The following is a 25,060-nucleotide window of genomic DNA, read 5'->3' on the forward strand; positions in this document are numbered from 1 at the left end:
ACCACCAGCCACCATCGCTACTGGATCGGGCGATCCGGTCTGAACCGGGAGCATTTACCCCTGATTTATATTGATATTTATTGTTTCCTGATTGCTTATTTGTAGCCTATGACTATCATTAAGTGTTATAAGTGTTGTACCTTGATGAAGATATATTTTCTTTTATGTACACTGAGAGCATATGCACCAAGACAAATTCCTTGTGTGTCCAATCACACTTGGCCAATAAAAAATTCTATTCTATTTTATTCTATTCTATTTTCTCCATGTTAACCTTTTTTATTGCTACGAAAGGCAGCAGAGGTAGTGAGAACCTTATGTCTCTCACATACTGGGATTAGGGGAAGGGTACCAGATGAGGTGCTACTGGAAGACAGGTAGTGGCAGCAACTCTGTCACTAATCCAGAGTTGGGGTACAGATCTTGACGTTCCAGAAAGTTTCAGAGAGAAAAAATTGAAAAATCTGGCATCCTAAGTTTTGATCTAACACTTCACCACCATCACCATTATACCTTTTGCCACAGCCATCCTTGATCAAACAAAGACATGAAACTTATTATCTCAAAAAGAATTTATTCTGTAAAATGCCTTTGATCAGATTGTACTCTGTGATCACAATTGAAGAGCACAAGCATATAAAAAAACTGATTTGCAGATGATAAATTTGGTTGGTGGTACAATAAATTCACAGTTTACAAGTAGCTGTCCAGTAATGTAAGTTTTTTCCACGGCAATGATTTCGCCAGCCATTCCTAGAGGACAAAATTAAGAAAAGGGAAAAGAAAATACAGCTATGTGAAAATTAAAAACAAAAGGCAGTGAAATGACAACAGAAGTAGATAACTGTAAAGTAGCCCATGGTCTTTCTTCCATATGGTATAAAGTTAGAGTGCTCCCTACCCATCCCTGAGTCAACAGAGAATATTCCACCATGAAATATGCTGTCCCTAAATGTCACCAGTTACCAGGATCTTATTATCATATGTGGTGGACATGCTCAGAAGCTAAAAATTATTGGAATAAAATAAAGGTATGGTTAGAAGATATGACTCAACAACATATTGATTTAAAACCAGAGCTGTTCTTATTGGGTATCCTCCCAGAGAAAACCAGTAAAGAAAATATTTATTTGATTATACATGTAATAACAGCAGCAAGAATTGTTTTTGCACAAAACTGGAAAACAGAGAAAATACCCCTGGAAGGAGAAGTTATTGAAAAATTTTTAGACTGTGCAGAAATGAATAGATTGATGATCAAAGAAAGAGAGGATTCAGAATATTTTAAGATATGGGATCAATTTTACCATTGGTTAGAAAAAAGATATAGATAAGCAATTGATAGTTATGTAAGAAAATGGTATAATTAGAATATTGTACTTGTGGAAAAAAATTGTAATAGATTAAATTGAAATGAAGAAAGAAGAAACAACAAAAAGATGGAGCCATGAAGAAAACACCGAGATGTCGAATGGAAGGAATGACTGATGTATTAAATGTTTGTTTGTTTATAAAAAAAATATTTAAAAAACTATATGCTTTCCCCGTTATGAATCCCTCTCCTGGTTGTGTTTCAAATCACTCCCTGCCCCCTGACTTTCCTTTGAAAAAAAGCCTATACCCCCCCTCCCTCCCCCCCTCTCTTTCTCTCTCTCTCTCTCTCTCTCCCTCCCTCTTCCCTCCCCCTGTCTGGGAACAAGATGAAGGCATTATGATGAGGACTCAGCAGGAAAAGATGTTGCAGGGGCATGTTTGAGCCAGAATTGGGTGTAAATGGGGAAAAGCTCAAATTGTATTTGATGTGTGACTGGATGGCCGGGTGAAGGAGGTAGGCAAAGCCAATGAAAGATAAATTTAACTCCTTACCAGGCTTCCAAACCATCTGGACCTGCTGCAGCTCTCTTGACACAAATTATATCATCGATGATTTCATCGCCCACCAAATCTAGTAAGTAAACAGGAAATAATTTGTGGCGTGGAGTAGAATGGGACATGTTTGAATAAAACAGCCAACGGACCTAACAACTTTTCCTACTGACCTAGTCAACCTTTGCTTTTTAGGAGATTAGAATCCAAACCTTCTCCGGTAAGGGAGATGCTCTTAAATTGGAGGTGCCCTGGATTGAAGTTGGGACTTTTAGCATGGCAATAAAAAATTAAAATGCACACCTTCTTTAATTGGATGACAATTACAGTAGAAATGCAAATTTGTCAGGACAAGTAAAATATCCTGTTCTCTAAAATACCTTCTCAGGAATTTAAGAAACAATAAACATTGAAGCTCAACCATGTGTGTGTGTGTGTGTGTGTGTGTGTGTGTGTGTGTGTGTGTGTGTGTGTGTCGGTCTTGGCATTTTCAGGTCTTTTCCCATGTAAGGTTGAGAGTATCTTGGTGATGTTTCGACAAGGTCTCACTCATCATCTTCAGGCTGGTGTCTTCGGCACCAGCCTGAAGATGATGAGTGAGACCTCATCGAAACATTGTCAAGATACTCTCAACCTTACATGGGAAAAGACCTGAAAATGCCAAGACCTACATACCTATACCCATGAAAACCTACGAAAAGATATATATATAGATAGATATAGATATAGATATATAGATATAGATATAGATATAGATATAGATATATATGGCTAAGGAACATTGATAAGGCTGGAAAAAAGATCTGTTTCAGACTTGCAAATTTCTCTTACTGTAACTTACAGTGAAAGTGGTGTTAGTATGTCTGGACTATCTCAAAAGGCTGACACCAGTCTTGCAAATCTCAAAGTCCATCTCTTTTGTTTAAACAAAAAACATAAAAGTTTCTTCCCGCCTCACCCACTCTCCCTGCTAGTGAGGAATGGCCATGATTGGCAACACTAATGGGTAACCACTAATTTATTTTTTATTTATTTATTTTTTATTTAAATTTTTATACCGCCCTTCTCCCGAAGGACTCAGGGCGGTTCACAGCCAGATAAAATAAACAATAATATTACAATATAAATACTATTAAAATACAATTAAAAGACTTATTCAATTGGCCTAGATTAAAAATTTAGAATAAATGATAAAAAACCCATTAAAACCAACAAATTTAAAAACTAATCCAGTCCTGCGCAGATGAATAAATGTGTTTTAAGCTCGCGACGGAAGGTTCGGAGGTCCGGAAGTTGACGAAGTCCTGGGGGGAGTTCGTTCCAGAGGGCGGGAGCCCCCACAGAGAAGGCCCTTCCCCTGGGTGTCGCCAGATGACACTGTCTCGCTGACGGCACCCTGAGGAGTCCCTCTCTGTGAGAGCGCACGGGTCGGTGAGAGGTATTCGGTAGCAGTAGGCGGTCCCGTAAGTAGCCCGGCCCTATGCCATGGAGCGCTTTGAAGATGGTCACCAAAACCTTGAAGCGCACCCGGAAGGCCACAGGTAGCCAGTGCAGTCTGCGCAGGATAGGTGTCACACGGGAGCCACGAGGGGCTCCCTCTATCACCCGCGCAGCCGCATTCTGGACTAACTGAAGCCTCCGGATGCCCCTCAAGGGGAGCCCCATGTAGAGAGCATTGCAGTAATCCAGACGAGACGTCACGAGGGCGTGAGTGACTGTGCACAAGGCATCCCGGTCTAGAAAGGGGCGCAACTGGCGCACCAGGCGAACCTGGTGGAAAGCTCTCCTGGAGACGGCCGTCAGGTGGTCTTCAAAAGACAGCCGTTCATCCAGGAGAACGCCCAAGTTGCGCACCCTCTCCATCGGGGCCAATGACTCACTCCCAACAGTCAGCCGTGGACTCAGCTGACTGTACCGGGATGCCGGCATCCACAGCCACTCCGTCTTGGAGGATTGAGCTTGAGCCTGTTTCTCCCCATCCAGACCCATACGGCTTCCAAACACCGGGACAGCACTTTGATAGCTCGGTTGGGGTGGCCCGGTGTGGAAAAGTACAGCTGGGTGTCATCCGCGTACAGCTGGTACCTCACACCGAAACCACTGATGATCTCACCCAGCGGCTTCATATAGATGTTGAACAGAAGGGGCGAGAGAATTGACCCCTGCGGCACCCCACAAGTGAGGCGCCTCGGGGTCGACCTCTGCCCCCCCGTCAACACCGTCTGCGGCCGGTCGGGGAGATAGGGGGGGAACCACCGATAAACGGTGCCTCTCACTCCCAATCCCTCCCACCGGCGCAGCAGGATACCATGGTCGATGGTATCAAAAGCCGCTGAGAGGTCTAATAGGACCAGGGCAGAGGAGCAACCCTATCCCTGGCCCTCCAGAGATCATCCACCAACGCGACCAAAGCCGTCTCAGTGCTGTAACCGGGCCGGAAACCGGACTGGAACGGGTCTAGATAGACAGTTTCATCCAGGTGCAGGGGAAACTGATATGCCACCATACTCTCTACAACCTTCGCCGCGAAGCGAAGGTTGGAGACCGGACGATAATTACCTAAAACAGCCGGGTCCAGGGAAGGCTTCTTGAGGAGGGGCCTCACCACCGCCTCTTTCAAGGCGGCCGGAAAGACTCCCTCCAACAAGGAAGCGCTCATAATCGCCTGGAGCCAGCCTCGTGTCACCTCCTGAGTGGCCAGCACCAACCAGGAGGGGCACGGGTCCAGTAAACACGTGGTGGCATTCAATCTACCCAGCAACCTGTCCATGTCCTCGGGAGCCACAGGGTCAAACTCATCCCAGACAATATCACCAAGACCGCCCTCAGACGCCCGTCTGAATCGCCGCAATTTTGGTCCAGACCGTCCCGGCTGAACGATTTTATCGTATAGATAACGTTAAACTCCTCAGCACGTCCTGCAGCGGGTCATCCCGCTCCCCTGATGAAGGAGGGAACGGGTCACCCAAACAGGGCGGCTGGGCGGTTATCTGCCGACGCAATGAGGGAGGAGGCAACGCCTCGCTTCCCTCAGTGCCACTAGGTAGGTCCTAGTATAGGATCTAACTAGTGTCGATCAACCTCTGAGCGGCTGGACCTCCAGGAACTCTCTAGGCGTCTTCTCCGGCGTTTCATCCCCTCAGCTCCTCGGAGAACCAAGGGCGGTTGGGATCTGTGCCGGGTCAGAGGCCGCAGAGGCACGACACGGTCTAAAGCCCCAGCCGCAGCCCGTTCCCAGGCTGCGGCTAGTTCCTCTGCCGTGCCGTGAGCCAGACCCTCAGGAAATGGCCCAAGCTCCGTCCGGAACCTCTCCGGGTCCATCAGGCGCCTGGGACGGTACCAACGTAATGGTTCCGTCTCCCTGCGGTGTTGGGTAGCGGGCAGAAAGTCAGGCGAAGGAGAGAGTGATCTGACCATGACAAAGGTTCTGTGACTATATCTCTCAAGTCCAGATCCTTCAACCACTGACCAGAGATAAAAATCAGGTCCAGTGTGCCTCCCCCGATGTGAGTGGGGCCATCCACTACTTGAGTCAGGTCCAAGGCCGTCATGGAAGCCATGAACTCCCGAGCCACTGTTGATGACGAGCCGGCAGATGGCAAGTTAAAGTCCCCCATGACTAAAAGTCTGGGGGTCTCCACTGCCACCCCAGCAAGCACCTCCAGGAGCTCGGGCAGGGCAGCTGTCACGCAGCAAGGAGCCAGGTACGCGACCAGCAAGCCCATCTGACACCTATGACCCCATCTCACAAAGAGGGATTCACACCCGGCAATCTGAGGTACCGTGGTCTCCCTCGGCTCTATTTATTTATTTATTTATTTTATTTATTAATCATATTTATATACCGCCCTATCTCCCAAGGGACTCAGGGCGGTTTACAGGCACTAAAAACAGATAAATACAATATAAATACAATATAAAACATTTAAAAAACTTATTCTAAAGCCCGTCCAATTAAAAATAGAAATAAAACCCAATTTAAAACCCAAAATTTAAAATCTAGCTCAGTCCTGCACAATTAAATAAGTATGTTTTAAGCCAGCGGAAGGTCCGAAGGTCCAGCTGACGAAGTCCGGGGGTAGATCGTTCCAGAGGGTGGGAGCCCCCACAGAAGGCCCTTCCTGGGCGTCAGCGACATTGCCTCGCTGACGGCACCCTGAGGAGACCCTCTCTGTGAGAGCGCACGGGACGGTGGGAGGTATTCGGTCGCAGTAGGCGGTCCCGTAAATAACCCGGCCCAATGCCATGGAGCGCTTTAAAGGCGCACCCGGCTCTAGACTCTCTTTAATAAGAACCGCCACCTCGCCACCCCTACCCTGGGCCCTCGGCTGATGAAATGCACGGAAGCCCGGTGGGCACATTTCGACCAGGGGCACGCCCCCTTCAGTGCCCAACCAGGTCTCCGTAACGCCTATAAGGTCCGTGGCGCCCCCCTGAATAAGATCATATATTAGGGGGGCCTTATTTGCCACGGACCGTGCGTTGCATAACATAAGCCGAAGGCCCAGGCTCTGAGGGTCTTGACCATCCGGGGAACGGGAGAAGTCAGAGGGATCGGGGCACGCGATCGCCTGCAAACATCGAGCGCGTGCCCCCCTAAACTGATACGATCCCCCCCTTCCGCCATATCTGCCCCTCCCACTTAATGGGTAACCTTCTCCACAAAATTATTAAAAAGGAAGAATATGGCTATATTAACCCCTTGCAGTAGGAGACCTGAGATGGATTCATAAATGACAGAATCAATAGCACCCAGCTGGCAAAACATGAATGTCTTTCCCAGTTTAAATGTACTTTTCGGTAGCAGCACAGGACTACAGCCCTAGTATATTTTTAAAAGTACTATTTTTAAAATACAGATTTAGCACTAAAAAAAAACACTTTAGGACTCTAAAAAGTGCAGGAAGTCCATGAATGCGGGATGTTTGATGTGTGTATATATGGAATCTAAGCAACTGCATGTCTGTCATTGATTTGTTAATCCTGTTTATAGGCTCACTACTTCAACCTAGGAATGGGGGAGAAATTGGTTGATTTTATTTTTATTTATTTATTTATTTATTTATTTTATTTTCTTAATCACATATAAGATAACAGATAAAAGTATAAACATAATTTGGATACATGAAAAGAGTAAGTAAAAAGGAATTTTAGGACAGGGATGGTAGGCACGCAGGTGCACTTATGCGCACCCCTTACAGACCTCTTAGGAGTGGAGTGAGGTCATCAGTAGACAATTTAAGCTTAAAGTTTTTGGGGCTTGGGAAAGAAACCACAGAGTCAGGTAGTGCATTCCAGGCATTGACCACTCTGTTACTGAAGTCATATTCTCTGCAATCGAGTTTCAAGCGGTTTACCTTGAGCTTGTATCTATTATTTGCTCGTGTATTGTTGTGGTTGAAGCTGAAGTAGTCACTGACAGGTAGGACATTGTGATAGATAATTTTATGTACTATGCTTAGGTCAGACTGAAGTCTGCATAGTTCTAAGTTGTCTAAGCCTAAAATTTGGAATCTGGTGACATACGTTTTTATTTTATAAATAAATTTTTAAATTTTGCATTTGAAGGCATATTTTTCCAGTTTTATGACTTCCAACTACTATACAATTTAAATGTTCACTTGCATACTTCTAAACTTTATAATCGAGGTCATTAATATATGGGGGTGGGGGGTAAACAAAGATGTTTTACACTGAAAATTATACAAAATACATAGGCTAAAAGTAATGTGCACGGGAAATAACACGCAACATTTGTGAAAAGTAAATCTGTTTAATGAATAGCTGTGGAGTGCCTTGGTGCTCTCTGAGCTTGGTTGTTTGCTTATAGACATTTCATTATCTGACTAGATAACATCATCAATGTTAGTGAATGTGGAGTTTGTTCTCTGTTTATACACAGTAGCCTACGCTGCCAGTGTTACTGGCTATTAGGGAGAATGTGTTCTGGTCTTTTTGTTTCTCTTTTAGCTCTTTTTATTGGAGCTATGGTGAGCTACTGGTTAGAATGCAGTATAGCAGGCTAATTCTGCCCACTTCCAGGAATTCGATCCTCACCAGCTCAAGGGTGACTCAACCTTCCAGCCTTCCGAGGTCACTAAAATGAGGACCCTGATTGTTGGGAGGCAATAGGTTGACATTGTAAACCAGCTGGTAGTCAACCTGGTCCCTTCCACCCACTAGTGGGTGTTCCAGCTTTCATGGTGGGCGGTAGGGGTTTTGTCCAGTACTGAAGCACTTTCCTTTTTTTTTAATTTAATTGACTTTTTTAAAAAAAATTCATAGCATTATTTAAAAACATTTTCATTAGGTTTTCATAAGATTCCCCATGACAATTTAAATTTTTGAAAATATACTATTTGTATCGCCCGCGCATAAGTTTAGTTCACATTACGTAAGTGAAACTAAATGGCGCTATAGTATGACCGCAAACAAAAGAGCCTCATCCCAGAATAGCTCACCCATCTCCCCCCACACCACCCAGCTGTAACAGTCAAACAGAACTGGTAGCCGGCGCCCCCCATAACCCAATCCATGATGCACGAGAGGCATGCGCAGATGATGGTACATTGTGCATTACTGTGGAACCGGTGGGCGGTTAGAAAATTTTACTACTAACAGAGATACAAAAGTGGGCAGTTGGTATAAAAAGGTTGACTACCCCTGTTGTAAACCATTCAGAGAGTGCTGTAAAGCAACAGTACCCAACCTTTCCAGCTTTGTGAATCAGCAGTGGCAGGGGTGGGAGCAAAGGAATGGTTTCATGCGTGTACTCACCACAGACACAAATGGAGCTTCTGGGCCCATTTCCCAATTGGCTGCAACCTAGTACTGGGCTATGGAGTGGGGGTTAGAGATCCCTGTTGTAAAACACTATGGAGTGTATAAGTGCTATTGCTATTGTCTTTTTTGAATGGTGAATAAATGTGATTTATCTCAGTGTGTCTATTGATGGCTGATTTATCTGAATGCCAAGCTTTCAGGAAATAACTACCGTGTTTCCCCCAAAATAAGACCCTGTCTTTTTTTTTCTGAGCCCTAAAATAAGCACTTGGCCTTATTGCCATGCGCTAAAAAGCCCGATTGGGCTTATTATCAGAGGATGTCTTATTTTGGGGAAAACAGGGTATCGTTCTTAGATTTGGCTTGGTGTAAGACGCTCATAGTTTCCCAGTTGAAACTATGGTTGAATCGGTCCATGTGTTGTGAAATTAATCACGTCTTCTGCCTGCTAGTTGGTGTTCATGGATGCTCTCTGCTAGTCTTCTGCCTGTCTGTCATACAGCATATAGTGGCTGTTCCAGTCCTTACACTGTACGTTGTAGATGCTTTTTCTTCTCAGGCTACTGGGTCTTTTGTCAGGTATAGTAATTAAACATCTGCAAGAAAATAACCAAGCTCAGAGAGCACCAAGGGCTCCATAGTTTAATCTTGAGCCACGTATGTTCTCTTTAATGAAAAGCTTTGACTGATTAACAAAAATGAGAAATTAAAAGAAATCCAGACCCAGATCCAACGTTCTCTCTTTATAAACTGGACTTTAACACGAATATTTTAGAAGGAACACTTACCACGACAAGCTAAGCTGCAGAGGTTCCTTGACGTGCTGCGGTGGTCAGTACACCAGGAGCGACTGTTGATTTGGAAAAGGCCATATTCTGAAGTACCATCAATGTTTTGGGTCACCTTAGCTGTGTTGAAACCGCTCGCAAAATATGCCAAACAGACCCCTGAAGGGAGAAAGTGATGTACAGATTGACCTCCCTGTGGAAGTTTTCTTCAGAAAAGAAGCAGACAAGAAATAAGATCATGCCAGAAATAAGACCGACAGATTATTTACAGGCAGATTATTAGCATTACATGATGAATCCAGTTTGCCTAAGGGTTGAATGGCAATGGCACACAGGGTAGCTGGTGGCATATATGTGAAGATATGTGCCTGCTTGTATGTACATGGTAAAATACAGAAATTAGTCCTGGAAGATCAATTTGAAAAGGAACTTTAGTGGGATACAGGTCGTCCTTGACTTACAACAGTTCACTTAGTGACCATTCAAAGTTACAACAGCACTGAAAAAAGGGACTTATGACCATTTTTCATAAGACCGTTGCTGCATCCCCACGATCGCATGATCAAAATCATGTGGACCGTGGTGGCTCAGGCTGTAAGATAGCCTGTTATTAAAACACAGCTGCCTGCAATTACTGCAGGTTCTAGTCCCACCAGGCCCAAGGTTGACTCAGCCTTCCATCCTTTATAAGGTAGGTAAAATGAGGACCCAGATTGTTGGGGGAACAATAAGTTGACTTTGTAAATATACAAATAGAATGAGACTATTGCCTTACACACTGTAAGCCGCCCTGAGTCTTCGGAGAAGGGCGGGATATAAATGTAAATAAATAAAAAATTCAGATGCTTGGCAAATGATTCATATTTATGATGGTTGCATATCCTGGGAGGGGTCATGTGATCACCTTTTGCAACCTTCTGACAAGCAAAGTCAATGGGGAAGCCAGATTCACTTAATGACCATGTTACAAACTTAACCACCGCAGTGATTCACTTAACAACAGTGGCAAAGAAGGTCATAAAAATGGGGCAAAACTCATTTCACAAATGTCTCACTTAGTGACAGAAATTTGGAGCTCTCTGGTGGTCGTAAATTGAGGACTACTTGTATATTCATTTTCCCAAGTTAAATGCACAAATAATCTCATGCACAGGAAAGAATTTGGTATTCTAAATCATTATTCATTTTACAAGGGATTTTTTAGTAAATACAAGTAGAATACAAATGCTTAACATGGAATATAGATGAAACAAAATAATGCTCCTCAAGAGAAGAAAAGAACATTATTTAAAAAAGTTAAAACAAAATATAATTTGCCTACAAGAGGCAATATTAGGAAAAAAGAAATATTTGATTTATAAATATTTGGGTGAAGAATTTATCAGCAACAGCGGAAAAAAAAAGAAATGGAGTTGTCTTGTGTAGAAAGGCCCAATTAAATCAAAAATTGTATTGACTGTTGGCTGGAGAAGGTTTGTTAGGTTGGAAGCTAATTTGCATGACACTAAGACTTTGATACAGTACTGGGAATCTATGTTCTAAATGAGAATAAATCACTGTTCTATAAAGAACCTATGAAGAGACAAATAGGTTTTTCTTATGATGGTGTTTGATGGGGGATTGGAATGAAAAGAGTTTCCCACAACTTGATCAGAGGTGGGTTTCATCAGGTTCTGACCAGTTCTGGAGAACCAGTAGCGGAAATTTTAAGTAGTTCAGAGAACCAGTAGTAAAAATTCTGACTGGCCCCGCCCACATCTATTCTCTGCCTCCCAAGTCCCAGCTGATTGGGAGGAAATGGGGATTTTGCAGTAACCTTCCCCTGGATTGGAGAGGGAATGGAGACTTTACAGTATCCTTCCCCTGCTACGTCCACCAAGCCATGCCACACCCAACAAGCCACACCCACAGAACCGGTAGTAAAAAAATTTGAAACCCACCACTGAACTTGATGGAATGTCTGGCAGGGGGGGAAATTAAAATCACCAAAGCAAATAACAATTTTTTATTTGATGGACAGTTCAGGGCTGGTTGATATATGATAAAAGAATGGCAATTTGGGATAGTATACCTAAATTTCTGAAAGACATACCGTATATACTCGAGTATAAGCCGATCCGAATATAAGCCGAGGCACCTAATTTTACCACAAAAACTGGGAAAAACTATTGACTCGAGTATAAGCCGAGGGTGGGAAATGAGGCAGCTACTGGTCAATGTAAAAAATAAAGATAGAGCCAAGTAAAATAACATGAATATTTATTTGAACGAAAAACAATAAAAGTGCAAAAGGGGGAAGGAGGATTCCCAGCTTTAGAAAATTTAGAACTACGCCGCCTTTGGTATGACCTGAGCATAGCTCATAAAATTATCTGCTACAATGTACTTCCTATCAATGACTACTTCAGCTTCAACCACAACAATACACGAGAACACAATAGATTCAAACTTAAAAGTGAACCTCTCCAATCTAGATTGCAGAAAATGTGACTTCAGTAACAGAGTTGTTAATGCCTGGAATGTGCTACCTGACTCTGGTCTCTTCCCAAAATCCCCAAAGCCTTAACCAAAGACTATCTAGTATTGACCTCACCCCATTCCTAAGAGGTCTGTAAGGGGCGTACATAAGAGCACCAGCGTGCCTACCATCCCTGTCCTAATGTTCCCTTTAGTTGTATTCCTTTTATGTATTCAATTCATGCTTATATTTATATAATTATTTAATATGTATTTGACAAAATAAAATGAATGAATGAATGAATAGAATAGAATAGAATAGAATTTTTATTGGCTAAGTGTGATTGGACACACAAGGAATGAATGAATGAATGAATGAGTGAGTGAGTTACTTCAACAACATTGTCTCACAGAAATTGACAATACAACTGCAAGCATGAAAATGAGTCCTCCTTTAGCTTCCAAGGGACCAGGGTGCCTCTGAAGGTCAGTGCTCTAAGCACTAAGAACCCAGCACAAATCTAAGCCTGTATGCACACCAATAGTGAAAATACCCTGCACAGTGTCTCTTGGCAGAGAAGGTTAATTTTCATAGGCGTTGGGGTGGCGCGTTTTTTTTTTTGGCAGGGCAATAAGGATCTCTAATATCATTAAACCCAAGTGTGAGGAAAAAGACAGCAGCTAAAATGTTAAGGCCAGTTGTGTGACCTTCTCCAATACAGTTGGCCTGGCTGTTTGCCAAAACTTAAAACACCCTCCCATCCCCCCCTCCCTGCTAAAGCTTCTTTCTTAAAACAATTGTGGTCTTTGCCTTTCATGTCGCTCAACCTTTCACCTGCCAGGTTCCTAGCCCTTCACCCTTGACCCACTGCTGTGTTTGCTTAGCATTGTGCCAATCGACTTTAGAAGTCTGTGTGTGTGTGTGTGTGTGTGTGAGAGAGAGAGAGAGAGAGAGAGGGAGGGAGGGAGGGAGTGCAAAAGGGGGAAGGAGGATTCCCAGCTCTAAACAAAGGGAAATCCCGGAATGCCAGCGCGAAAGGCGGTGCTCGCGTTCCTCCTCCCTTGCTCAAAAGCCCCAATAACCTTCACCAGCAAGGCAGACCCCCACGGGAAGGAAGGGACGGGCTGACTCACCGAGCATCTGGCTGAAGAGCAGCTGCTCCAGGTCGCCCAGCACGGTGAAGCACGGAGGGAGAAGAAAGAATGAAAGAAGGGGAGGAACGGCCCCTCCTTTCTCTCTCTCTCTCTCTTCCAGCGCTGCCGAACAGAAGGGGACTAGGGCGCGCACACACACGCCCAGCTTCTGAAGCACGGAGAGAGAAGAAAGAATGAAAGAAGGGGAGGAACGGCCCCTCCTTTCTCTCTCTCTCTCTCTTCCAGCGCCACGGAACAGAAGGGGACTAGGGCGCGCACACACACGCCCAGCTTCTGAAGCACGGAGGGAGAAGAAAGAATGAAAGGAGGGGAGGAACGCCCCCCCCTTTCTCTCTCTCTCTCTTCCAGCGCCACGGAACAGAAGGGGACTAGGGCGCGCACACACACGCCCAGCTTCTGAAGCACGGAGGGAGAAGAAAGAATGAAAGAAGGGGAGGAACGGCCCCTCCTTTCTCTCTCTCTCTCTCTCTTCCAACGGGAAAACGCTCTTTCGCTTGCGGGGGAGAGGAGGGAGGGAGGGAGGGAGGTTGGCTTGCTTATTCAACCCTTCCCGGCTAGCCATCCAGCCCTTCCCAGGAGAAGGCGAGGAGTTTTGGGCGGCGACCTTTTTGCTAGAAAGCGGCAGCGGCTGCCCCAACACCACCAGTTGGGCGGGGCAGCTGAGCCGCAGTAACTCCCGCCAGGCCATGCATTGGCGCGGGAAGCCCTGGCGGTGCAGTCCTTCTCGGCTGAGGGAGGAGGGTTTCCCGACAGCGAACTTCGCCGCGAGAGCCACCCCAAAGGCCAGAAGAAAAGGTCATTCCATCGGAGTAATGGGCGAAGGCTCCTTCCTCTCCCGCCTTATCCATGCTGTGCGAGCCCGGCTGGGCTGCAACCCCGCCGCCGCTCCTTCCTCAGCCTCCGGGCTCGCGCTCTAGCAGCCGCCAAGCTCAGGCGGACTCGGCAGCTCCCCATCAGCACTGCACGGCGCGATTCGGGCAGGAGGAGCCGGGCCCGCCCCGTGGGGGTGGCGGCGGCGGCGGAGGCGGAGGCGCCACCGCCACAGAGCGAGCCCAACTCCTCCTGCCCGAATCGCGCGTGCAGTGCTGATGGGGAGCTGCCTTACCCATGCTGTGCGAGCCCGGCTGGGCTGCAACCCCGCCGCCGCTCCTTCCTCAGCCTCCGGGCTCGCGCTCTGCAGCCGCCAAGCTCAGGCGGACTCGGCAGCTCCCCATCAGCACTGCACGGCGCGATTCGGGCAGGAGGAGTCGGGCTCGCTCCGTGGCGGTGGCGGCGGCGGCAGCGCCACCGCCACAGAGCGAGCCCGACCTCCTGCCCGAATCGCGCCGTGCAGTGCTGATGGGGAGCTGCCTTACCCATGCTGTGCGAGCCCGGCTGGGCTGCAACCCCGCCGCCGCCGCCGCCGCTCCTTCCTCAGCCTCCCGGGCTCGCGCTCTAGCAGCCGCCAAGCTCAGGCGGACTCGGCAGCTCCCCATCAGCACTGCACGGCGCGATTCGGGCAGGAGGAGTCGGGCTCGCTCCGTGGCGGTGGCGGCGGCGGCGCCACCGCCACAGAGCGAGCCCGACTCCTCCTGCCGAATCGCGCCGTGCAGTGCTGATGGGGAGCTGCCTTACCCATGCTGTGCGAGCCCGGCTGGGCTGCAACCCCGCCGCCGCCGCTCCTTCCTCAGCCTCCCGGGCTCGCGCTCTAGCAGCCGCCAAGCTCAGGCGGACTCGGCAGCTCCCCATCAGCACTGCACGGCGCGATTCGGGCAGGAGGAGTCGGGCTCGCTCTGTGGCGGTGGCGGCGGCGGCAGCGCCACCGCCACAGAGCGAGCCCGACTCCTCCTGCCCGAATCGCGCGTGCAGTGCTGATGGGGAGCTGCCGAGTCCGCCTGAGCTTGGCGGCTGCTAGGCGCGAGCCCGGGAGGCTGAGGAAGGCGCGGCGGCGGGGTTGCAGCCCAGCCGGGCTCGCACAGCATGGGTAAGGCGAGAGGAAGGAGCCGCTCCATTACTCGATGGAATGACCTTTTCTTCTGGCCTTTGGGTGGCTCTCGCGGCGGCGATTGTGATCGGGAAACCCTCCTCCTCAGCCGAGAAGGCTGGCGGCCCCTGCCCAGCCCTCTCACTGCACCACCAGGGCTTCCCGCGCCAATGCACAGTCCGCCAAGTTTGCGCCGTCCGCCCACCAGACACGGAATGGGGCCGGCCTGGGGGCGACAAATCCCGCGAGACCTCGGCGGGCCCGCTCCCCGTCCCTCCCATGGGAGTCCGTTCGGTACCCCCTCCTGTGCGGGGTTCCCGAAGACGTAGACTCGAGTATAAGCCGAGGGGACGTTTTTCAGCACAAAAAACGTGCTGAAAGACTCGGCTTATACTCGAGTATATACGGTATATCCTTTTTGAGAACAGACATGATTTGGATTTCAAAGAATTTGGCTACTATATTTTCTGAAGTAGATATATTACCAAAGACTTCTTCAGATCATAATCTTATGAGTTTGATTTATGAAAGGAAATCCAATTATTTAGATGGGGACTAAATGAAATGTCACAGAAAGAAGCAATAATGGAGGATTGTAAAAAAAATGAAATCAAAAGTTACTTCATACAACAAAATCTTGAACATGAAAAGAAGAAACAACAGGAAAGACAAATTGTTTTGGAAGAGATAAAAAGAAAACAAAAACTAAAGAAATTTCCAGAGAAGCAGGGGTGAAATCTAAAAATTTTTGCTACCTGTTCTGTGGGTGTGGCTTGGTGGGTGGGTGTGTCCTGTACGGAGTGGGCGTGGCCAAATCAATGTCACTCACAGTCATGCCCACTCAGTCACAACCCCCCACCAAGCCACACCCACAGAACCCAGTAGGGAAAAAAAATTAATTCCTATTCTGCCTTTTCCCTTTTTGCGAGATGCCTGCAGCTGCAGCCTCTCTGCCCACTTGCCACCCACTTGCTACCTGTTCTCCCTTCACCTTGGGTCGGGGCCCGGGGCCCAGGGATGCGCCATTCCCCTAGGCCCCAGAGCCACCACCTGCTTCAACGGGGTCGGGGAATGCACCATTCCCCAACTCCGGCCTTTCTCCGGAGCTTCCGCCCACTCACCGCCCGCTCGCCACCTGCTCGCCCTTCACCTTTGCTCAGGGGCCGGGGCCCAAGGATGCCCTATTTCCTGAGGCCCCGGAGTCGCCCTCTGTTCGCCGCCTCCTCAATTGAGTCGGGGAATGCACCATTCCCCGACACCAGCCTTGTCCCAGAGCTGCCGCCCACTCTTTCTTCGCCACACGGCATATACTTACTTTCCTCCAGCGGCTGGCTGCCAGGAAAGGCAAGCATCCAAAAGTTACCAGAGTTGCTCTCCTTAAATATGCCGCCTTGTTCTATGTGCCGGCTGCGCAAGCGCATACCCAACCTGCCGCTGATAAATAAATGAAATAAACGGTGTGCGCTTGTGCAGTCGGCCCATGGAACAAGCAGCAATGGCGGCAGCATATTCAAGGAGAGGGACTCCAGCCTTTCCTGGCAGCCAGCCACTGGAAGAAAGTAAGTATACACTGTGTGGCGAAGGAAGAGCGGGCAGCGGCTCTGGAACAAGGCTGGTGTCAGGGAATGGTGCATTCCCCGACCCGGTTGAGGCAGGTGGCGAGCAGGGGGTGGCTCCGGGGTCTCAGGGGAATGAGGTATCCCTGGGCCCTGACCAAAGGCGAAGGGCGAACAGGCAGCGAGCGGGCAGCAAGTGGGCAAAGGAAGAGCGGGTGGCGGCTCCGGGGAGAGGCTGGAGTCGGGGAATGGTGCATTCCCTGACCCGGTTGGGATAGGCGGCAGCTCCGGGGCCTTGGGGAATGGGCCCCGGCCCCTGACCTAAGGGCGAGCAGTTCGCGAGCTGCCTTCCCGGTGTTTCGGTGTCCAGCTTGCGAAGGCTGGACTGCGGGCCGTGGACTGGTTCGGCGCCGTGGCCAGCCAGCAATTGCTACTGGATCGGCGAACCAGAACCAATCTCCACTACCTACTTGCCCGATCCAGTCCGATCCGGTAGCATTTCACCCCTGCAGAGAAGTATGTCTCATCAATTTAAATTGTTACAACTATAACTATCTATGTTAACAGTAAAAGAAACTAAAATAAAAATGAACTAATTTTTTGCGTTTACAACAATCTAAAGAAAAATAAGCCACATTGATTTTCTTAGATGCAGAGAAGGTTTTCGGTAATTTGAAATGGTTGTTCTTCCTCTTTTGGAAGATATGAACTTTGGAGATAACTTTATAAAATAGCTAAGATCAAATTTTAATTCACAGATGGAGCAAATAGCTCAGGCAATAGAGAAGCCTGTTATTAGAACACAGAGCCTGCAATTACTGCAGGTTCGAGCCCGGCCCAAGGTTGACTCAGCCTTCCACCCTTTATAAGGTAGGTAAAATGAGGACCCAGATTGTTGGGGGGGCAATAAGTTGACTTTGTAAAAATATACAAATAGAATGAGACTATTGCCTTATACATTGTAAGCCGCCCTGAGTCTTCGGAGAAGGGCGGGGTATAAATGTAAACAAAAAAAAAAAATTGCTAATGGAGATCTAACAAAACAGAGATAATGGAACAAGATAGGGGTGCCCAGTGTCTTTTCATTGTTTATTTAGGTTCTTAAAATACTGAATAGAGATTAAGACAAGATGAGATCAATTTGACAGATATGTATATTATTTCAAAATAACTATGTTAAGACATGGAATGAAAAACTTGTAGAGAGAGAAGCTGTATAAGACATTGAATTAGTGGAAAAAAGGGGGATTCCAGGACAGAGTGTCAAATATTTGCAGATACTCAAACATTTATACTCATAAAGGTTTGGAGCCCTATTCTTAAGCATTATGTTGCTCAAACATGTTTTATTATTTGTCTTGTGTTCTTTGAATAGTGAAAGCAGTCCTCCATCTTTTCTCCAGCTGGATTTGGTGCTGTGGTTAGAATGCAGAACTGCAGGCTAACTGAGAATTGCCTGGAGTTTGATCCTGACTGGCTCAAGGTTGACTCAGCCTTCCATCCTTCCAAGGTCAGTAAAATGAGGACCCAATATTGGAGCACCCAAAGTTGGGGGCAATATGCTGACTCTGTAAACTGCTTAGACAGGGCTGTAAACACTGTGAAGCGGTATATAAATTTAAGTGCTATTACTATTTCTAATCCATATATCCATGTAATCCAGGCCAACAGAGAGGCTGGATGCATCACATTGCAACAAATGTTATTAGCATTCTTCAATCTGTTGCATGTAAGTTAAAGCCTGTCCTAAGTCTGAGGATCTTTTACCAACTTCAGCTTAATATAATATATCAGATGTTGTCACTAGTGTTAAACAGATCGTGTTCATTTTCATTTTGGGTAAAGAGTTTGGACAAGATGGCCCTCTTGACCCTATAGTTCCATTAGTGGCTATTACAAGTATGGAAATATATAGAAAAGTATATATACTATATCTATAAAAATAAATACCTGATTATAAATTATGCAAAAACAAAAAATAAAGTTTTCCAACAGCATCCAAATGCCAAAAGAACAGTATAAACGAATAACTATATAAACAAAGAGGTAAATATATATTGTTTTCAAACAATATCTAATTTTATTATTTATGTGTTAAATTTATTTGCTGCCTATCTCGCTGTGGGACTACTCTAATTAATTTTGCTGCCTCAAAGGCAAACAATAGGGCTGCAGCCAGTCTAAATTTTTACAGAACACAAGGAGGGAAACTTGGTCTGGCAACAATTAAATTATTTCAAGCCAAACCAATAGCACAAATTATGTATGGAATACAAATGGATCTACCTTCACATCTTACAACCTATGAATGCGTCCAATCAGCTTTCCTTAGGGACCTAACAGGTGTTATCAAATGCAAAGCTAATGTAATCTTGAGGCTAGAAAGAGGGTTGCCAAGTGTTCAAGGCTGGTCCAGAACACTAACAATTTGGTTCATAGTTACATCAAATCCCAGTAGATTATTTCCACTGTTGTTAAAATATAAAGAAAAACTGGCAATTAGTTTGCAGGGAAAAAAGCATATTACCTATAGTTTCTCACTTGAATGTCTAAGCCAACTAGGTTATAAGAATTCCATGTGAATATTTTAAGAAGGGATCATTGATAAGTAACATCATAAAGTGATAAGTTAAACCCCACACTTCTACTGCTGATTAGCAAAAAGTACCAAAGGTGCCCCAACCAATTATTTACAACATACTATTGTTTAATAAATATTTTTCAAAACTTATTATTAAACTTCTATCGTCGCCGAGGCAGCTCTATATAAATGAGCCTTGCACTAGCTGCACAGTGTGGGCACGTGAAAAAGTTCCAGAATCAAGCACAGCACTTGAAAAGAGCTGGAAGAATGCAGGATTCAGAGCCATTTATATTCCTGCCTCAGGCTTTCTACAGTCTGTTCTAAAACGAGTACTATGAGCAGGTTCAGCAAAACCAGTACGTTCTTTTTTGTTACCCTTTCAGATAGAAAGCTGCGATCAGGATTTTAAAAAAGAACAGTAGGGACACTCCATGGAGGCTACTCACAGTCATCCAAACTGTAGCCCTCGTGCCCCTCCATTCCCCAGCGTCGTAATACTGTTGCCAGTTCACAACGATTGAAGATCTTGCCATAGACTTTCACCACGAGGCAGGTCAACAGAGCTAACCACAGGCAGAGACCTTTCATTGCTCCTCAACGATGGGCTTCTGCTATCTCCGGTACCCAGAAAATGGGAGGGGGGCTTTCCCAGGCTGGCAGTTCTACAAAGAGAAGAGAAACATCTAGAGACAAACTGTTGATGAGAAGGTTGCATTTTGATATGGAGAGTTGTTTTTGTACAACAGGAAGCAAGAATGCAGTACAGAGGCACGCACAATGGAAGTGCAGATAGCATAGCCCAATGTCCAGAGTTGACTTGTGGATTGTGGAAAGAGTGGTCAGCTCATGAAACACTTATAAGTTTTTATTTAAGAGACACATATGTAAGGAAGAGGCTGAAGTCTTGCTTGGTTTCTGTACCAAAAATGCATTGCCTTATTAACAGCATTCAACCTAGGTCACCACCTGACTTTTGCAACTGGAATAAGTTTCTAGGTTGATTTACTCAGAATGTCACTTATACCCTCATGGCCTCCCATCTGGACTACTGCAATACACTCTACATGGGGCAGCCCTTGAAAAACATTTGGAAACTTCAATTGGTGCAGAACGCAGCTGCATGAATAGTAAATGATGTCAGTTACTTGGCATACATAACATCACCACTATGTGCACTGCATTGGTTGCCAATGTGCTTCTGGGTACAATTCATTGTCTCTTTTAAAGTCCTGCATGGCTTGGGACTGTGTTACCTGAGGGTTCATCTTCTCCCAGTTATTTCTACCCATTCAGTCTGGTCAGGCAGACTGAATGTTCTGGATCCTGTCAGCCAAGGAATGTTGCTGGTGGGAACCAGGAGATATGCCTTCTCTACCTTACCACCTGCCCTCTGCAAACTTGTCTCTCCAGAAATTAGGATGGCCCAAATCCTACTGGTCTTTTGTAAGGCCCTGAACACCTGACTATTTATTTATTTTATTTTATTTATTTTTGTCACAGCAATATACATAAGCATCACACAAAATGGTTATATAGTATATAAATATATATATATGAGGAAATATGGGGAAGTATAAGCATATATGTATAAGAATAAAAACAATAGGACAGGAATGGTAGGCACGTTTGTGCTCTTATGCATGCCCCTTATAGTCCTTTTAGGAATGGAGTGAGGTCAATAGTAGACAGTTTTTGGTTAAAGCTTTTGGGATTATGAGAAGTGACCACAGAGTCAGGTAATGTGTTCCAAGCACTGATAACTCTGTTACAGAAGTCATATTTTCTGCAATCAAGATTGGAGCGGTTAATGTTAAGCTTAAATCTATTGTGTGCTCGTGTATTGTTGCAATTGAAGCTGAAGTAGTCTTTTCTGCAATCTAGATTGAAGCGGTTAACATTAAGTTTAAATCTATTGGTTGCTCTTGCATTATTGCAATTGAAGCTGAAGTAGTCTTTAACAGGAAGGACATTACGATAGATGATTCTATGAGTTAAACTTAGGTCTTGTTGAAGGCGACGGAGTTCTAAGTTTTCTAAACCTAGGATTTCAAGTCTGGTGGGATAAGATATTTTGTTGTTTTCAGAGGAGCGGAGAACTCTTGTAAAATATTTCTGGACACATTCAATTGTATTGATGTCAGAAATGTGGTGTGGGTTCCAGACAGGTGAACTGTATTCAAGGATTGGCCTAGCAAATGTTTTATATGCTCTGGTTAGTAGTGTAGTGTTTTTGGAAAAGAAGCTACGCAAAATTAGGTTTACAACTCTTAAGTCTTTTTTGCTATGTAGTTGCAGTGGGCTTTGGCACTTAGATCATTTGATATGAAAACTCCAAGGTCTTTAACAGGGTGGGGGTCATCTGTAAGGTAATGTCCATCAAAGCGTTTGGGTTTGGGTTTAGTGTTTGGGTTCTTTTTTCCAATATGTAAGACTGAGCATTTGCTGGTTGAGATTTGGAGTTGCCAAGTTTTAGACCAAGCGGTTAGAAGATCAAGGTCTTTTTGAATGGTAGATGTATTGTCGGTGATGTTAAATAGTTTGACATCATCAGCAAAGAGAACACAATTACTTGAGATATGGTCACAAAGATCATTTATGTATAGTATGAAGAGTGTTGGTCCAAGAACGCTACCTTGAGGAACGCCACTCTTGACAGGAACAGGATTTGATAGAGCATTGCCAATTTTAACCACTTGTTGTCTGTTAGACAGAAAAGCAGATATCCAATTGTGAAGGGGTCCTGAAATGCCATAGGATTTTAGTTTTAGGAGGAGTTTATCATGTACTACTGAGTCAAAACTTTGCAGAAGACTATGTAGATTGCATCTATTGCTTTGCCTTGATCAAGATGTGCCCAGGCCTGGGGCTAAGCTGGATTTGGACACGATTTGTTTAATGACCATGGTGATTAACTTAACAACCACGATAAAAATAAGTCATGTGATGACCCAATTGCAATAACTTACAGCCAAACTTCCAGGCTCAATTGTGGTCAAACATCAAGGACTACATGTATTGGAAGTCATTTTGTTGTATTTTATTTCTTTCTTTTCTATTTTTCTTTACCTTTTTTTTGCACTTTTTGCTTTCTCTTTGTGTTTTCCTTTTTCCTTTTTCTTCCTTATTTTATATTTATTTAGTTGTAAAATTTATTGGCTTCCCATATTACTTTGGATATATATATATTGTGTGTGGGTGTAAAACATGAAGGATTTGAAGGCTAAATCGGTGAAATCCAGCAGGTTCTCACAGGTTCTGGAATACCGGTAGCGGAAATTTTGAGCAGTTTGGAGAACCGGCAAATACCACCGCTTGCTGGCCCCAGAGTGGGGTGGGAATGGAGATTTTGCAATATCCTTCTCCCAGGAGTGGGGAGGGAATGGGGATTTTGCAGTATCCTTCCCCTGGAGTGGGGTGGGAACGAATAGTAGTTTAAGAAGTTGGTATGCTTAACTTATAGAAGAAAAGATTGAGGGGAGACATGATAGCAGTCTTCTGATACATGAAGGGATGAAGGGATGTCCCAGGAAAGAGAGTAGATTTATTCTCCCTAGCACCTGATAATAAGACAAGAACCAATGGGTGAAAGCTTTATGGTGAGAGATCCAAATATAAACTAAGGATGAATTTGTGACCTAAAGCTCCATTGTGTATAGGCTCAAATGAATTCATGGAATTGTTGAGCCTGACCTAATCAGCAATGTTCTTAGTTACAGACATCCAATAAAGGATTGCAGGGAGCAACTCTCAATACAAGGCTAAAAGAAACAGACTCATGTACGATCTGACTAGGAGACCTTTCAGATTCAAATGCTGGCCTACCACTAGCCCCTTTCAGATATAACTTAAATGTTCATAAGATTTATAAATTGATTTACTTGAGTATGTATTAGATGATTATCATTTTATGTTATGGTCTACTGATCATGGGTAAAAACAGTACTACACGATAGCACTAAGGACAGAACTCAGGATAAATAAACTGCCCTCTGCTTATGATGTGGAAAATACAATTATTTACAGATATCATACATCCCATCAGCACTCGATGATCAACATGTACGGAGCTCATGGATACAAATAAATAAACAATACTCTCAGTTCAGTTTAGTGTGGGTGGCTGTATAATCACTCTCTGTGAATGGGCATTCAGAAGTATGCCTGCCTATGCTCTTTAATGTGTTGCTGGGCTCCCTCTGCTCTCAACTCCAACAAATGGTGAGGGATACTATGTTTCCAAACTTAATTGACTATACAGGTACTTCTCACATTCAAAAAGGTGGAAAAAGCTGCTCAACAGAAGTGATTTAAGCAGATCTACAGTAGACAATTTATATTTCAAGCTAGTCCTCTGGCTTCTGATGCAGGGCAACAACCCAATAATTTTCACCCTTTAAGGAGGACAAAGAATTGAGGAAGGCTTATTTTATCAGTGGCCCATCTCTTACCTCAGCCACCGAGTTCAAAATGATTAACCATAAGTAAATAGCTTGCCTCGTGCAGGTCAAGTCCAAGCAAATATCAAGTTAGCATAGCAGCCAGGTAAAATGAAAGAAAGAAGCATTCAGGGTATTATCCTTTGTGAGTGCCAAGTCAAGAGCTCCAGAAGATTCTTAATGACAGCTGACAAAGCGAGGCTCCAACTTTCCAGCTCGAACTTCTCCAGGCCACAACCAAGTTCTTAATCGGCCCAGCAAGACACACTTGCCAGTGTACTCCATGAAGAGATGGCAGTTCACCTGACTTCTAGAACCTCAGCTCTGAGGTCATCCTTTGATGTCATAGCCTGTATCTGCTCTCAGCCTCAAGCCTAACCTCTTGGAATGGGAAATGGTATTCTCATCTGTCATATTCATGCAATGGCAGCCATTCCTGATTTTATCTCTCCTCTGAAAATCCATCTTATTTAATGAATGAAGCCAGCCCTGAATTATTTGACTGGTTGGTTGGTTGGTTGGTTGGTTGGTTGGTTGGTTGGTTGGTTGGTTGATTTAGAAGATGATCAGTTCTAAAATGTCTACAGATGGTTCACACTTAAAACAGGAAAACAATAAAAAGAATCTCAGCATCTGGACAGGCTACCCAACAGCAAGCCAAATAGGGCTCCACAAGCACCCTACCTCAAGGCTTAGGAGCATCTGGGTTTTCAACAACTTGCAGAACATCATCAGAATGGAATGATCATATGCATTTCTGGGGGAACCTTACCATACAGGCAGAAATCATCAGAGGTGGGTAGTCCCTCAAGTAACCTGGTCAATGCCATGAAGAGCTTATAGCTTATACAAGCTTATACTTTGAAGTCTATCAAAACCCTACTAGCAACTCTAGCTGTGGAAAAGTGGTATCACATGGGCATAGTGAAGCATGACCAACATTGCCTGTATTATGGGCTATTTGCAGCTTTTGAATGGCCTTCAACAGCAACCCCACGTGTAATGCACTGTAGTAGTCAAACCATGAAGTAACTAGAGTATGAATGACCATCTGAAGGCCTCCCAATCCAGGAATGCGTGCAACTACCACATTAACTAAAGCTTTGTAAAGGATCTCTTCATCACAGCTTTCATCCATTCTTTAAGCAAGAGTTGTGAATCCAAGATGCCCTCCCAGACTGAGCACCAGTATTAATCCATCTAAGACAGAAAATCCCCAGGTTCAAGGGACCCAAAATCCACAATCACTCCATCTTGGCAGGATTGAGCTTGAGCCTGCTCCTCCCTATCCAGACTCACCCAGACTTCAGACACTGAGATTGGACACTGATAGCATCAGTTGATCAGCTCAGATTCCAGATATACAATGGGGAGTCCTCCACTGATTGATGATACCAGACCCCAAATTGATGACCTCATTCATGTGATGCAGATGATAAAAAGGAGAGAAGAGACTACCAAGTTCCGAGACA

The 25,060-nt window shown here is 45.2% G+C and overlaps 1 protein-coding gene across 1 annotated transcript; it reads right to left on the reverse strand.

Moving 5' to 3' along the window:
* Nucleotides 1–670: 670 nt before the first annotated feature.
* On the reverse strand, nucleotides 671–19,740 carry LOC131191964 (lysozyme C-like). The gene is made up of 4 exons (XM_058170641.1): nucleotides 19,599–19,740; nucleotides 9,438–9,596; nucleotides 1,867–1,945; nucleotides 671–753 (listed from the first exon to the last, which is right to left on the reverse strand). The coding sequence occupies exons 1-4, from the start codon at nucleotides 19,738–19,740 to the stop codon at nucleotides 687–689; spliced, it is 447 nt and encodes a 148-aa protein (XP_058026624.1). The 3' UTR covers nucleotides 671–686.
* Nucleotides 19,741–25,060: the final 5,320 nt, after the last annotated feature.

The sequence above is a fragment of the Ahaetulla prasina genome, chromosome 2, assembly GCF_028640845.1.
Source record: "Ahaetulla prasina isolate Xishuangbanna chromosome 2, ASM2864084v1, whole genome shotgun sequence".
In the NCBI taxonomy this organism is placed as follows: Eukaryota; Metazoa; Chordata; class Lepidosauria; order Squamata; family Colubridae; genus Ahaetulla; species Ahaetulla prasina.